The 13,824-nt window shown below is 53.0% G+C and overlaps 8 protein-coding genes across 8 annotated transcripts in view; 4 read left to right on the top strand and 4 right to left on the bottom strand.

The window, feature by feature from the left end:
* Positions 1 to 640: 640 nt before the first annotated feature.
* On the top strand, positions 641 to 3,471 carry SNOG_07253 (hypothetical protein; the record flags this gene model as incomplete). Its single annotated transcript, XM_001797546.1, has 4 exons — positions 641 to 874; positions 1,191 to 1,265; positions 1,429 to 2,619; positions 3,220 to 3,471. 4 exons carry the CDS (start codon positions 641 to 643, stop codon positions 3,469 to 3,471), a joined length of 1,752 nt encoding a protein of 583 aa, XP_001797598.1.
* SNOG_07251 (hypothetical protein) lies at positions 2,893 to 3,588 on the bottom strand (the record flags this gene model as incomplete). The annotated part of the gene is made up of 2 exons (XM_001797545.1): positions 2,893 to 3,498; positions 3,535 to 3,588. The coding sequence occupies 2 exons, from the start codon at positions 3,586 to 3,588 to the stop codon at positions 2,893 to 2,895; spliced, it is 660 nt and encodes a 219-aa protein (XP_001797597.1).
* A 769-nt stretch (positions 3,589 to 4,357) lies between these two features.
* On the top strand, positions 4,358 to 4,997 carry SNOG_07250 (hypothetical protein; the record flags this gene model as incomplete). The annotated part of the gene is made up of 3 exons (XM_001797544.1): positions 4,358 to 4,525; positions 4,582 to 4,801; positions 4,852 to 4,997. 3 exons carry the CDS (start codon positions 4,358 to 4,360, stop codon positions 4,995 to 4,997), a joined length of 534 nt encoding a protein of 177 aa, XP_001797596.1.
* Positions 4,998 to 5,336: 339 nt separating this feature from the next.
* On the bottom strand, positions 5,337 to 6,444 carry SNOG_07249 (hypothetical protein; the record flags this gene model as incomplete). The annotated part of the gene is made up of 3 exons (XM_001797543.1): positions 5,337 to 5,827; positions 5,896 to 6,205; positions 6,226 to 6,444. 3 exons carry the CDS (start codon positions 6,442 to 6,444, stop codon positions 5,337 to 5,339), a joined length of 1,020 nt encoding a protein of 339 aa, XP_001797595.1.
* Positions 6,445 to 6,871: 427 nt separating this feature from the next.
* Positions 6,872 to 7,603, bottom strand: SNOG_07248 (hypothetical protein; the record flags this gene model as incomplete). Its single annotated transcript, XM_001797542.1, has 1 exon — positions 6,872 to 7,603. One exon carries the CDS (start codon positions 7,601 to 7,603, stop codon positions 6,872 to 6,874), a length of 732 nt encoding a protein of 243 aa, XP_001797594.1.
* A 180-nt stretch (positions 7,604 to 7,783) lies between these two features.
* On the bottom strand, positions 7,784 to 10,375 carry SNOG_07247 (hypothetical protein; the record flags this gene model as incomplete). The annotated part of the gene is made up of 3 exons (XM_001797541.1): positions 7,784 to 8,101; positions 8,153 to 10,016; positions 10,065 to 10,375. The coding sequence occupies 3 exons, from the start codon at positions 10,373 to 10,375 to the stop codon at positions 7,985 to 7,987; spliced, it is 2,292 nt and encodes a 763-aa protein (XP_001797593.1). The 3' UTR covers positions 7,784 to 7,984.
* A 381-nt stretch (positions 10,376 to 10,756) lies between these two features.
* On the top strand, positions 10,757 to 13,257 carry SNOG_07246 (hypothetical protein; the record flags this gene model as incomplete). Its single annotated transcript, XM_001797540.1, has 3 exons — positions 10,757 to 10,873; positions 10,922 to 13,034; positions 13,100 to 13,257. The coding sequence occupies 3 exons, from the start codon at positions 10,757 to 10,759 to the stop codon at positions 13,255 to 13,257; spliced, it is 2,388 nt and encodes a 795-aa protein (XP_001797592.1).
* A 245-nt stretch (positions 13,258 to 13,502) lies between these two features.
* The window catches only part of SNOG_07245 (hypothetical protein), a gene marked incomplete at both ends in the record, with an annotated part of 638 nt that continues 316 nt past the window's right edge, over positions 13,503 to 13,824 (top strand). The window contains one exon of the mRNA XM_001797539.1: positions 13,503 to 13,640. Coding sequence (XP_001797591.1) covers positions 13,503 to 13,640 — 138 coding nt within the window. The remainder of the gene's footprint in view (positions 13,641 to 13,824) is intronic.

The following is a 13,824-nucleotide window of genomic DNA, read 5'->3' as shown; positions in this document are numbered from 1 at the left end:
ATCGATGCTATCGCCAGTACTATCCCGGCTATTAATGCGTGTGTAGGGGATATGCTGAAGTGGTTCTGGCATGAAAATGACTGCGACAAGGTTTGGGAATGTGACTTTGAGCGGATGTGTCTCACGGCTGCATTCGAAGGGCTGGGAATGAATGCGAAGCTACGCTATGACGATGAAGGCGATCCGGTAGACAGTGACACGCGTGCATAATGTCTACTTACTACAATAATATTTACATCTCAGGGATCATTGCAAAGAACTTAGAGTCTCCGTCTATCGCTGTGGTAGACCATGACAATTGGGGAAGGAAAGCCTCGCCCGGAGAGCTTCCAGACTTACGTTACTGCTCCGACATGTACTCGTGCTACTGGGTCCGCGACTATCCCAATGTCAATAATCTCCGATTCTATGGTGCAAAGAAGGTCGTTAACGATGACACCGTACTTCTGGCCGCCAGAGCATTGAGAGAAGCCAAAAAGTAAAGACTCACAGCGTGACTGGGAGACTCATTCGATGCCAAAACGGATGCGGGTAAAGCGTTGACAGGTGAGTGAGAGAGATGGAGGATTTAAAGATGTAAAGAACCGGGCATTAACTAACGCTCGATACGGTCGCCAATTGGATCGACGATAACCAACATATGACCGCACGACACAAGGCTGAGCCAGGTATTAAGCACATCAGGAGAGTCATAGTAGTCACCAACAATGCTATTGGCAGGCCAAAGTTCGGAGAGCGGCCCAAGAATGATCTCAACATCTTCTTCCAGATCGAGAATGTGCCCACAAATGATGTTACGGACGACAAACCCCAAGGCGCTGAGTCGAGGCGTGCGAGGGTTGTGCAGTACGAGAAGAGTAAGGATAGCGATGGCGTGCGAGTATACAAATTCAGTTCTTGAGAGTGTTCATCCAATGTCGACTGTTGGGAAATGCTGAATAGCCTCATGAGGATGTCAGGGAACTATTCAAGTTTTATGAGTCACTGAATCTATTCGGGCCACATCATTCCGGTTATGCAACATTGGCATTTGTCCAAGCACTGAACATTCCTAGGCAAAAGCTCGTACCCGATGTACTATTGCATATACCACACTGCGGCTGAGATCGAACTTAGGCACCGCTGCCGCCATTGTCACGTGCTGTTGCTGATTGTTTGTACAAGCCACTCTGATTTGCGCGCGCCAATAGGCGGCCCTCAAAGAAAAGGTGATCGCGGGACAGGTGGGCCTGGATATCCTCATCCGTTTTACAGTTGTCGGTGACGTAGGTCTTAGCTCCGTGAAGGTATACGGCCTACTCGAACACTTCCGTTACTTTCCCACGACATTACTCAACTATCATGAAACTCCTTGACCTCCTCGTCGCCCTTGCGACTCTATGCGCTGCAGTGCTTAGCGCGGGCCCTCCCGTAAGCTGGAATGCACAGAATCTCGTCGTCAACAGCGCCCCAGATGCTCTTCATCAAGCTTACCTCGCCATCGGTACCAGCACTCTGTGTGCTATGAAAAGCACAGATCGCGGAGCTGGTATACAACAAGGAGATAACAGGAATCCGGCTTCTGCTGAGTCAATCTGGTCCCCGAGCGAAAAGGTGAAGTACCGTGCTCGAGCGTACAAAACGTACAAATGGGACGAAGTAGGTCCAGTCCCCCATGCCACCGATTTCGTCTATCAGGGCTGGGCACAGACCATGTTCGATCTGGCTCCGAATCGCTTTCCAGATCCGGTAGCTTGGGTTTTCAAGAGGTTCAAGCATTGGGACCCTACAAGCCAAGCACCTCTCCAGGACCAGACGTACCGTCTGTATGGGGGGAGTGGGCCAGTTTACCGCTGCACTGGAGCTATCAACCAACTTGCCATTAACACTAATGACGGAATTGTGCTTTTTCAGTCGGCAATATCTCCAAAGGTGGCAACACGCAGTAATTGGGACCATGAAGCTGCAGAAAACGAGCTACCACAGCTTCGATCTCGTGCTGACTTCGCCTTCTTGGAATGGTGGGCACTACGACGCCGCGACGTAATACCGAAAACCGCCTTGTTCAGCTGCGCCATCTCGGACATCACCGACCTTGCCACCCATCGACTGATTTCGCGGTACATACTTGCTCGCGGTATGTTCGATATGGAGAATTGGCCAGCCCAAAACAGCGTTTTCAACACCAACACGCCTGAAGGACTCGCGCTGCTCGGTTCACCTGCTGCACAACCCTGCGTCGCCCTACTCGTACAACACAAAAAAGACCTTGGGATCAAGCAAATCGTCAGTGTCACAGTCTTCCGAAGCCCTACTCGCCGAAGTGAGAAGAATCCAAATATTTGGCTTATCTATCCAAATATGGTTTTCAAGATTGAAGACGTTCCTCAGCAACAAATCTTGCCCGATCCAAGCCCCAACTTCATACCCCCGCCACGAGTCGTCGTACCTGATCCACAGGCAGGTCTGCCACCTCGTCCCAATCCTGTCGCACCGCAGCCTGTGGCACCTCAGCCAGTGATTCCCGGACCTTCGACTCCGCAACCGAACGCTAGATCCGCTGACCGCATGGCCGCTCGTGAAGACCCGGCGCCCGCAATCGCATACCACATTAAGCAAGAAAGAGACGGCAAGAGAATCGTTCGGACGCATACCTTCCATGCTGTGAAGCGTTGATAGTAACGGGAAAGATATTCTTGGTTCACAGGCGTTCAAAGCATCATGCTCAAATGGTCTTACATGTAGGAGTCTTGCAATTTGCGATTGTATCTAAATGAATCTAGTTTTATGTACTTGTGACATGCAAGAACATAGATAGGACTAGACATCATTCATTAATGAGTAAACTCTTCAAATACCCACGTGCACGATGCATGCTAGTTATGGTTCATTAACTCCCAAAGAATGGGCCACCTACACCTTCTCCTTCTGCGGCCTCCTTACCATACACCAATGACAATCCTTGCCCTCCCCTCCCCACGGCACTCTATCCCACTCAATTGTCTTAACCACCTCAAACCCCCTCTTCTCATACATCCGCCTCCCCAACCCCGTAGCACTGAGATACGTAACAAGTCCCTCATCATCCGCCTTCTTGAGCCCCCAGTCCAGCAACACTTTGCCAGCTCCACGACCCTGATGATCGGGATGCGTAGCGAGCATGTTGAGCATGAGATACGGCTCTGAAGAACCCATTATCTCTGGCTGGGCTGCGCGGAGCGGTCCGAGGAGTGAGCTCAGGGCATCGAGTCGGAGTTCTGGGGGAACAAAGCTAGACTTTGTGGTGGTGAGGGATGGAGTCGCTACAGGTTCATTGCTGCGTTCGGCTTTCGCATTATGCATGCTCCATACTGCGATGGCGATGGTGCGACCTCCGTTGGTTGGTGGGTCATCTTCGCTGGGTTCAAGGTCTGTGTCGACTACTCTCCAATGATAGTTGTTTGGCTTCTTGAGGTCTTCTTTCCAGTCTTCGGCGATACGGCGGACGGATGAGTCACTGATTGCTCCGTTGTGTATACACTCGTGTGTCGGTCCGTAGTAAGCTAGAGAACGTACTCGCACCCAGGATAATGTGTCATCTGAGGTGATAGGGCGAAGCTCAAAAGGCATGTTGATATTGTGTTACAATAACCTTGTGTTGCATTTCACTAGCTGTAATGGATGTGTGTCAATGTATTAAGAAAGCGGCCAAGAGATCGACTTCTTTAACGTGGTGCATCCTAGATGACGTGAGTCAGACACGCTGAGGAGGATTTGAAGGATGCATAAGCACTACCAAGATAAGCAGGCACGCATTAGCCGCAATCGCACTACCTACCTGCCATTTTAAGCTGATCTTGTGACACGAGACTCCATCAGCTGCATACCATTGTAGCAGTTGTTTGTATGTGAAAAAATTGATCTCAACATGCATAGCATGGAAATGTTGGAAGCGGTTTCCGTTGTTTAGTTTGACGAAAGGCGAAAGTGGGGTTCGCCACCCACACCTCTCCCACACTTCCAAAGTTCTGAAGTTCAGTCGAAGCACAATGAGTTCATGGAAACCTGTAACGATTTGAATTGAATTGGAAGAGGTAGAGAGAAAAAGATCCTCTTCGTTGGTTGATTGACCGCACTTGTTATTATTAAAAGACTAGATGGCATTGTGGTACGCTGAGCTACAACGGTACTAGGTCACCAGAGGTACCAAGGTTTGCGACGTTCCCGAACAGAAGCTCAGTAGAGCGATATAATTTTGGAATTTTTCTCTTCTTTTTCTACGTATAAACAGAGTGCAATTTCCCTTTGACCAGCATCAACCCTTTTCGAACTTTAACGATATTCACAATAAAACATGCGAACTCACATTGTCACCCTGCTGGGGGCGATCTTGCCCGTGATGGCATCTAAGATAGAATTTCCCGAGATACGCTCCTCCCTTCTTACGGAATGGCCAGAGATAGGCCTGGAAACACCCCCGTCCTTGGTGGAACGAGAGATGGCCTCGCTGGCGAAACGCGCAACATCATCAGACGACCTAGCACCTTGGGAGGTACTGTCATGTGCTGTGAGTACTTACTCCACTCGATTTATTCCAATTTTTCACTAACCTACACACTCAAGGCCAAGGCCCAGGTTACATGCGATCGTAGTATCTGGCCTCGGGGCTCCAACGCCGGGAACTGCGTTGACGTCCTGAGCGTTCGACTCTGGACGTCCGGGCATGACAAGCTTGTAAAGTGTTACTGTGAGAACAAACAAGTTCAAAAGCCTTGGTGGGACTGCTTCTACGAAGCCGCGGCAAAGTGTCCGGATCAACGCATAACTATGGACAAAGTGTGGTGTATGTGCTCGGACCCTCTGCATCATGATATGTAACTGATTCAATCGTAGATCAAGAATGGGTGTACCACCGCGTGTCAAGGCGCCGGAACTGCCTTGATGACTTCAAACCCCACCCGCCGTGGGTCAAGATCAACGACTACATGAAGACGCAGTACAACAGAAGCGCGGAATTACAGTACGCTCGTGACTGGTAAAAGGTGTATAATTGCGTCCAATCCACAAACGTCACCCCATCGACACCACTCTTTCCACTCCACTCTCCGTCTCTGCGCCAAGTGTTGGCGAAAGGGGCGGGCACAGTCGACCACTTGAGAATGAACATTGTTTCTATTAAGACGCAAGAATATTACACAAAATGAACTCCCAAACAATCCATTTCATCCATCCCATCCATCCCATCCTCCCCAACCTCTCCACCCTTCCCTCCGTCCATGCACACTGATTGTTCCAAATAATGAATAGCTCGATGGAAACTCTGGCTTTCAAGTTATGTATGCCTATCTAACTATCACATGAACAACCTATCTCTCCTTCTAATGCCCAACCATCCCCCTATGCGCCTCCCCATACCTCTCCCCCACAACCTTCGTCCCCTCCACCAGCCTTCTCAACTCCCCCATCTCCGCCTCGCCCAGCTCAACATCCCGACTCCCCCAATTCTCCACCAACCTTCCCACCTTGGTCGTCCCCGGAATCGCAATCATGCCCTGCTGCGCCACCCACGCGAGCGCCACCTGCGCCGTTGAGCAGCCTTTCTTCTTCGCCAGCGCCTGCACAGCGAGAACGATGGCTTTGTTAGCAGTGAAGTTGGGTTCTTGGAATTTCGGACTCGTGCGGCGGAAGTCGTCGGCCGCGAAGTCGTCTGGAGAATTGTACGGGAAGGAGTCGACGAGCCAGCCATGGCCGAGCGGTGAGTAAGCGACATATGCAACGCCTAATTCGCGCGCGGTGGAGATGAGGCCGTCGGATTCGTGCAGCGTTTCGAAGAGCGAGTATTCGGCTTGGAGGGCGTCGATTTTGGCGACTGTGATATATTCTCATTAATATCTTGTTTCTCCCTCAATCATTTCAGCGCAGTGGGGAATCACATACTCTCATTCGCCCGCCTGAGCGTCTGCGCACTGCATTCCGAAAGCCCGATGTACTTGGTCTTGCCCTCGCGGCGCAGCTGGTCGAGCGCGGTGATGGATTCTTCCAGCGGCGTGTTGGGGTCGATGCGGTGCAGGTAGTATAAATCCGGAGTGAAGCCTAGACGTTCAATGGTGCCGGTGATGTAAGATTCGATATGCTCTGGACTATTGGTCACGCCAGACTCGCCGTCGAAACACTTGATGCCACATTTGGACGCGACTGTCACTCTGATTAACCACCAGTTGAGTGTTTGGGGGAGGATGGAGGCGTACTGAATACTTTATCCCGCACGTTGTGCTTGCGGATGAAGTCGCCGAGGAGCTTTTCATTCACACCCGCCGCGTACACGACCGCAGTGTCCCAGAATGTGCAGCCGAGTTCAATTGCCTTGAGGAGTACGGGCTCGGCTTGTTCGAGCGTGAGGTTTGTGCCTAGGCCGTGGGACATGCCCATTGCGCCGAAGCCGGGGACGGGGACGTGGATGTCTTGGAAGGGAAGTGTTTGAGGCATTGTTGAGAAGATGGAATGAAACTATCTTGGTGTTTGAAGTGCACTTTTCCATCTCTTTTATGCTTGATTGACGAGAACTGCTAGTTTGGGTATGCGTTCATTGGTGTCAGCAGGTTGCATTAGTCTGGCTTGGAGACGCGGATATCTCCGCTTAACGCCGATATGTGGAGATATGGCAGTAGGAAGAAAGCATTCTTAAATCGACTCTTTTTCCAGCTGGATAATGTCTTTTGCTATCTCCGTAATCGATTGACCACAGGGAGGAGGTTCTGAAAAGATTGGGTGAAAGTCGCAATTGATGCATTCCACAGCATATCGATGCTTACTTCGTCGCTGGTATCATCCCGATGCCATGCTTTTGATACGCCAAAACGCCATGCCTATGCCAATACACGCCTCTTTTACAATTCCCTCGTTTCTCACGCTCCTACTCAACCTCAATAGGCTCCCCACTTGACCTCACCGCCCCATTTGCCCTCTCCTTCCCCTTTTGTCCCTTCTCCCTGCGCTCCCGTTCTTCCTCTTGACTCAGTAAACTGCCCTCGACCTTCAGAAAACCTTTGCCCTTCCCCCTGCCATCCATCCTGCCATCGAAATCGCGAATTCTGATTTTCAATTCTCCTTCGATCTTCTCGCCATTGACATCGACCCAGCATCCTCCCTCGTCATTTAGCCGTCCGTCCCAGCCTTTTGACACTTTGCCAGATTGTGCTTGTTGCCAGGTCCATGTGTCAGGAAGATGGTCTTTCGTAACTGACACAGGAAAGGTGTTGAGGTGTGACAAGGTGATATGCGTTTTACTCTGATGTGTGATGCGGCCGGTGAGGTATTTATTCGCTTCGGGACGAAGGACGAGCAAAGACGCGGTGGCCCAGAGGAAGGGTGATGTGTATTCGTCGACATGTCGGAGCAGCAGCGGTTCTGCCGCCGAGGAGTTTGTCTTGGAGCCGGGCGGTGTGGAACTTAGTTGTACATCTTCGTATGCGAGTACGATCCCCTTCGCGGGTGGGAAGTAGCTCAGTAGAAGTGGTGAGAATATCGAGGCGCAGAGGGCGGGGAGCGGGCTGTTGAGCGATGCGGGTGAGAGGCAGACGTATTGTGATATGCGCTCGATGTGTAGGAGGGAGTATTCGTCACTTTGGGCGGGTATTGGGGCCATTGCGACGGTCGTGGCGTATCTGGTGCGGTTTGCGATTGCGGTATGTCGCGTTCGACGAGCGCGTAGAAAAAAAGTTGGAGATGTCGGCATTTGACGGGGATTGGTTCCGACCTGTAGTGTAAGCCAAGACTTTGTAACGTTATCATTTGCTGATTAGTAAGCATTTGTAACGGAAACTCTCGTTATTCAATAGATGAGCTTCGATCATGCAATAGACTTGAACACGTGTATCCATTCGCGAAACCTTCAACTCCGGCGATATGCACTCCTCGCCCAAATGGTCTACCAACGCCGGCATGATGACTCCATGCTTTTGCCAACCGGTGATACACTAGCTGACCAGAACACGTTCGATCACTATCCTACAGAAGTTCTTGTTCTCTACCTGCGTCCCTTTTCTGCCTCCTTACGCTGCAGCTTTGTTGTGACTCTCTGCAGCGCCGTCTTGATGTCGCCCTTCTTGAACTGGGAGAGATCATAGTAGTTGGGCGAAATGTCCTATTATTTATTAGCAAGCTGATCCGATTGAAAGTTGAGAATTTGACATACCAACAACCACTCGGGCTTTACCGACGTGACTGTCCTGATATAATTCTTCGTGGTCAGGACAAACTCATTGTAGATGACCCACTCGCTGTCCTCGGCAAGCACCGTGCTCGGATGCAGTAATACATTCTGCTCGTCCTTGACCGTCGTGTATGCTTTGCCGTTGCCGTCGCGCTTGGCGACCTGCATGAAGAAGCCAGCTACAAGAGCACGCTGAATATTCTCATAGTACTTCTTGTTCTCAAACGGCGTGGACATGAGCTCGAGCTCCTCGCGCTCCATTATGCGCTTCAACTGCATGCGTACATTGTCGGCTTGTTGCAGAGCACGGTAGGATAGGAAGTGATCGTGGCACCACTGCTTGGGGTTGGCTTGCGCCTCCTCGCCCTTAAATGCATGGTACACGTTCAACATCGTGAGGTGGTCACCTTTGGGATGCGCAAAGAGCTCCTTCATCTCGTCGGCTCGCTTACGGCTGGCAGCAGGTCGCACAAAGACCTGAGGGACTGACAATAGCGCGGTGAGCGACAAGATCTCGTTTGAGCAGTAGAACTCGGGCGAGGTGATGAGCATGACGGCAAGCGCGGGGTCAAGAGGGAAGCCAGAAGCAAGTCCACCAAGCGTGGTCAGCTCGCCCTCGTCATCCAGACAGGCCAAGTAGTTGAGCTCTTCCAGCGCACGCATGAGCGTCTCGGGAGCTGGAGGGTCCATGAGGTCGAAGTGTACCAAGTCGTCGACACCAAGCTTCTTCAGCTCGAGGACCGTGCTGGCCAAGTTCGACCGCAGAATTTCTGGGTATGTTTGCTCGATGAGCTCCTTCTTGAAGGCGGTCTCAGTGTATAGGCGGAAGCACTTTCCGGGCCTGGTACGACCGGCACGACCAGCACGCTGCTGGGCAGAAGCCTTGGAGATGGGAGAGACGAGAAGCGATTCAACACGGATACGGGGGTTGTACACCTTTTGCTTGCTAAAACCAGGGTCGACGACGTAGACGATACCGTCAATGGTCAGCGACGTCTCCGCAATGTTGGTGGAGACGATGCACTTTCTTCCAGGCCGGCCTCCGTGTGTTGCTGGGGGTGGCGCAGGGTTGAAGATCTTCTGCTGCTGCGCGGGAGGGAGAGACCCGTACAACGGGTATACGACGAGCGGACCGGCACCACCCTCTCTGCTCAGATCTTGCGCTTCCAAATTGATCTTCCGGCACGCATCCTCAATCTCCTCCTCTCCAGTCAGGAACAGCAAGATGTCGCCTTCGGGCTCGGTGGCGTGAATCTGCAGTACGGTGCGCAGGGCAGCCTCGACATAGTCGCGCTCGGGCGCAGGTGTGTAGAAGACTTCGACGGGGTGGGTTCGTCCGGGTACGGCCAGCAGCGGGGCGTTGTGGAAGTACTTTTGGAACTTGGTGGCGTCGAGGGTAGCACTCATGATGATGAGCTTCAGGTCCTTGCGCCTCAGCACAACCTCTTTAAGAAGACCCATGAGGATATCGGTAGCCAGGGTGCGCTCGTGAGCCTCGTCAAGGATGATGGTGCTGTAGCGGGTCAAGTTGTGGTCGTTCATGGCCTCGCGCAGCAACATGCCGTCGGTCATGTACTTGAGAATGGTGTTGGGGCCCGTCTTGTCCTCGAAACGGATGCTGTAGCCGACCTCTTCTCCAAGCTCGACGTCCATTTCCTCGGCGACACGCTGGGCGACGGACATGGCGGCGACACGACGGGGCTGGGTACACGCGACCATCTTTGCGTTCTGGTTGGGGAGGTCGTCGAAGAGGACAAACTGCGGAATCTGCGTCGTCTTTCCGGAACCCGTCTCACCGACGAAGACGAGGATCTGCGACTCTTGGTACAGCCTGAGGAACTCATCTCTGTGGCCAATTAGCTATGCGGGGGCAGCTGTTACTTCATGTAGGTACCTCTGCTGGTGCACTGGCAGGTCGCGCCTCTTCTTCAGGATGCTCATGTACTTGCTCGACAGCGGCCGGCCGGTGAAGGGGTTGTTGGGTCCATCTTCGGCCTGCGACGCCTGTTTGCACGTCGTTGCGTGGCGCTTGAAGCTGGCGAGCGCATCTCCGCCGCCATACTCGCTCTTGACGGGCTTCTCGTCGTTCCAATGCGCCAGGTAAGGGTTGTCGGAATTGCCATTTCCGTTGGCCTCGACCTTGACGCGCTTCGAACTGGCGCCCTCGTCGTCGTTGTGTTCGCGCTTAATCGTCATGTCGTGCATATCTTGAGGCAAGTCGTGACGTGAATGCGGCTGCTGCTAGTCTTCTCGAAAAAGTTATGCGCTCGGCTGAGCTAGCTCCACTTGCCGCCGCGAATCATCCACACCGCCGCGAGGGTCACTCGAATATCCCAGGTACCAACACCATGTAGTCCAATACCATTCACCACTGCGGTGGTTTGTTTACCATTCGTGTTTCCCAGATTCACTCTGTGACCATCCCCTTCTTACCTAGAAGTCTTCCAGCCTTCCAGCCTTCCAGTCTTCCATCTGATCCCTCACGCATGACCCCGCGTTGAGCTCCATCGCGAACTTTGCGCGAACTATTTTCTCCCTGGAAACCCTGCATACAACATAGACGCGCCTTCCGACCTAGACCTCATAATGTCGTACTCTGACAGCATGGAGCCGTCGGCGCCCATGTTCTACATTGGCCACCACGAGACGAAGCGGGGCTTGAATGCGTCGGCGGAGCTCATTCAGCATGCACAGGATCTTGGGGTAGGTGCTACCCATCATACACGCGGAATAATTGCTAACAGTATACAGTATGACATGCTAACCAGCCCCATTACAAACGACCACTTCCACACGCGCGTCTTGAGCCTCCTCAATTCGTACACGCAGTCTCTCTCAGACCCGTCACAACCGCAGCCTCTGCCCTTGATCCCTGCACTGGACCATCCAGATACGCCTCTTGGACCCAGCGACACCATCAGTCAGCTGCTCACCTTTACGAGCTCTTGGATTGACCTCTCCTCGCCAGACCCCGTCATTGCGCACATTTCGCGACAAGTCTTCCACTTGGAAATCGCATATGCTGCCTTTTGCGGTGCCACGACGGTTATCGTACCCGGCCCGCGACTTGGCCACGGTCAGAATGGGGTTTCCCAGTTTGCGCGCGCGATCAAGGAGGCTCTTGCGACGGGCGGATACGTCCAGCTCCACGTCCAACTGCCCATGGACGGCTCCAAGGCCACCATTGAAAAGGACGACTTGGGAGACCTCGCACGTTTTGCCAGAGACAACTCCGAGTCAAGTGCGGAATCCAAGAAGACTACGGCATGGAGCTCATGGGAAGCATGGAACACCATTAGAACCATTTGTAAATACAGCAACAGATTGTCGGTAGCACTGGACCTGCCCCGCCGTATGCCGTCTCTTGCTCTACAGTCACGATGGTACTCTGAACCTCTCCGACTCCTCAACATACCGGCATCGTCCTTTCTCCTCAACGCTCGCCAGTCTTTTGTCCTGTCCAAGGCGCATCAGGCCTTTATATTCCGATGCGCGCGTCTGAGAAGCTCTCCATGGCTGCTGGTGACTGACATTGGTCCGTTGCCAGGCATCGACGACCCGGACATGATTATGTCTTACTCGACAGGGCGCCTATCTCCACGTACAGCTGAAGATGCTCCTAGTCCTCGCTCATCAGACGCGCCCGCCCCGACCCCGGCCGAAGCGGCTCAACTTTTGAAGAAGGCCGGAAAGCCATCGAGTAGCAGCAATGACCCCACACCTCACCTGAGCTATCTCAGATATATTCAGCGCAATCAGCCGCCAAAGAGCCAGCTTGAGCGATTCGGCGCCGGGTTCCAGGACTACCTGCAGAGTCCTCTCCAGCCCTTGACTGATAACCTCGAGTCCATTACATACGAAGTCTTTGAAAAGGACCCCATCAAGTATGCCTGGTACGAGCGCGCCATTGCCCAGGCACTCGGCGACTGGCAGGAGCAAAAGAGGTCGACGAGCTCTGGAGACGGCGTCGTTGTCATCGCTGTTGTAGGATCAGGCCGCGGACCGCTCGTGACGCGTGCGCTGAATGCAAGCGCGAGTACTGGCGTCCCCGTTCGCGTATTCGCTATTGAAAAGAATCCTAACGCCTATGTGCTCTTGCAGCGACACAACGTGGAGACGTGGGGTGGCCGCGTGACTGTGGTCAAGACCGACATGCGTGCATGGAAGGGTCCGACTATGCCAGACGGGAGCTTTGGCAAGGTCGACATCCTCGTCAGCGAGCTGCTTGGATCTTTTGCCGACAACGAACTGTCTCCGGAGTGTCTCGATGGCGTGCAGCATGTGCTCAACCCAGACCATGGCATTTCGATACCGTCCAGCTACACAGCACACTTTACACCCATATCGACTCCAAGACTTTGGTCCGACTTGCACAGCCGCAGTACGACTATGGATCCAACTGCCTTTGAAATTCCGTGGGTAGTCATGCTGTCTCAGTTTGATTACCTGTCTACGGAGAAGAAGGAGACAATGGCCAATTCGCAGCTGAGCGACGGCACAAAGATGAGCAACTTTAACCTGGAGGCCCCGCTTGCACCAATCGTCCACACCGCATGGGAGTTTTCGCACCCACTGCCTCCCACTGTCCTTGCTCAGGCGTCGTTGCGCAAGGGCGGTTCTGCAGTTGGTGGCGGAGGTGGTTTCGTTGGTGGGGATGGTGCCAACGAGCACAACTACCGGGACTGTCGCATCACCTTCCCCATCCAAGAGCAGAGTGTATGTCACGGTCTGGGAGGCTACTTTGAGACGGTCCTCTACAGCGGATCGCAGGGTCCCGTTGAGCTCAGCACAAACCCAGTCACGATGGAGGCGAAGAGCAAGGACATGATTTCGTGGTTTCCCATCTTCTTCCCTCTCAAGGTACGTTCGCTCATTCTATTCTTCGGATCTCAAGTGCTAATATCGTCTAGACACCAATCCAACTCCCAGCAAACTCCGAGGTCGAAGTCAGCTTCTGGCGGCAGACGGACGACCGCAAGGTGTGGTACGAGTGGCTTGTGGAGAGTTTCATCAATATTGGTGGACAGCGTGTGCGATTGAGCATCTCAGATCTACATTCAAGCAAGAGCAATGGATGTATGATGTAGAGCAGTTCGGAGGATCTTGTCGAGAGATTTCATAAACCTCTCGCCAAAATCTGCTCAAGACTGTTCTTGCATTCTAGAAATCCGTTCTTAGATACCTCTCTCTCGTCTACAAAAGCTCAATGCATGATTCATCGAGCACAGACCACTCACCTCCGAGAACTCCGCAACTTCCCACTCTCACAATCATCCCACCATTTGTCCATACACAAGCAAACATAGCACGCCACACCACACAACACACAACAATGCCACCCTTCTGGACAATCGGCACCCTCTTCGGTGCCTCCAGCGTCATGCTCGGCGCCTTCGGCGCTCACGGGCTGAAGAAACGCATCGCGGACCCAGCGCGCATCGCGAATTGGGGAACAGCTGCACAATACCAGGTAAGTTTTTCCCACCCTCTCTGTCTCTTCCAACCCCTCCCCTCCCCCCTTGGTGGTTCTATCAGCGACTTCGTACCTCCAGCGCAGCGATGGAACTCTGGCTGGATCGATCAGCTGTCTAACAATCGCCGCCAACTTCCGGACATTGGGCGCAGCGATCCTCGGGTTGCCTGCGATTCACATC

The sequence above is a fragment of the Parastagonospora nodorum genome, assembly GCF_000146915.1.
Source record: "Parastagonospora nodorum SN15 chromosome Unknown scaffold_10, whole genome shotgun sequence".
Classification (NCBI taxonomy): Eukaryota; Fungi; Ascomycota; class Dothideomycetes; order Pleosporales; family Phaeosphaeriaceae; genus Parastagonospora; species Parastagonospora nodorum.
This window is presented reverse-complemented; position numbering and strand designations above follow the sequence as displayed.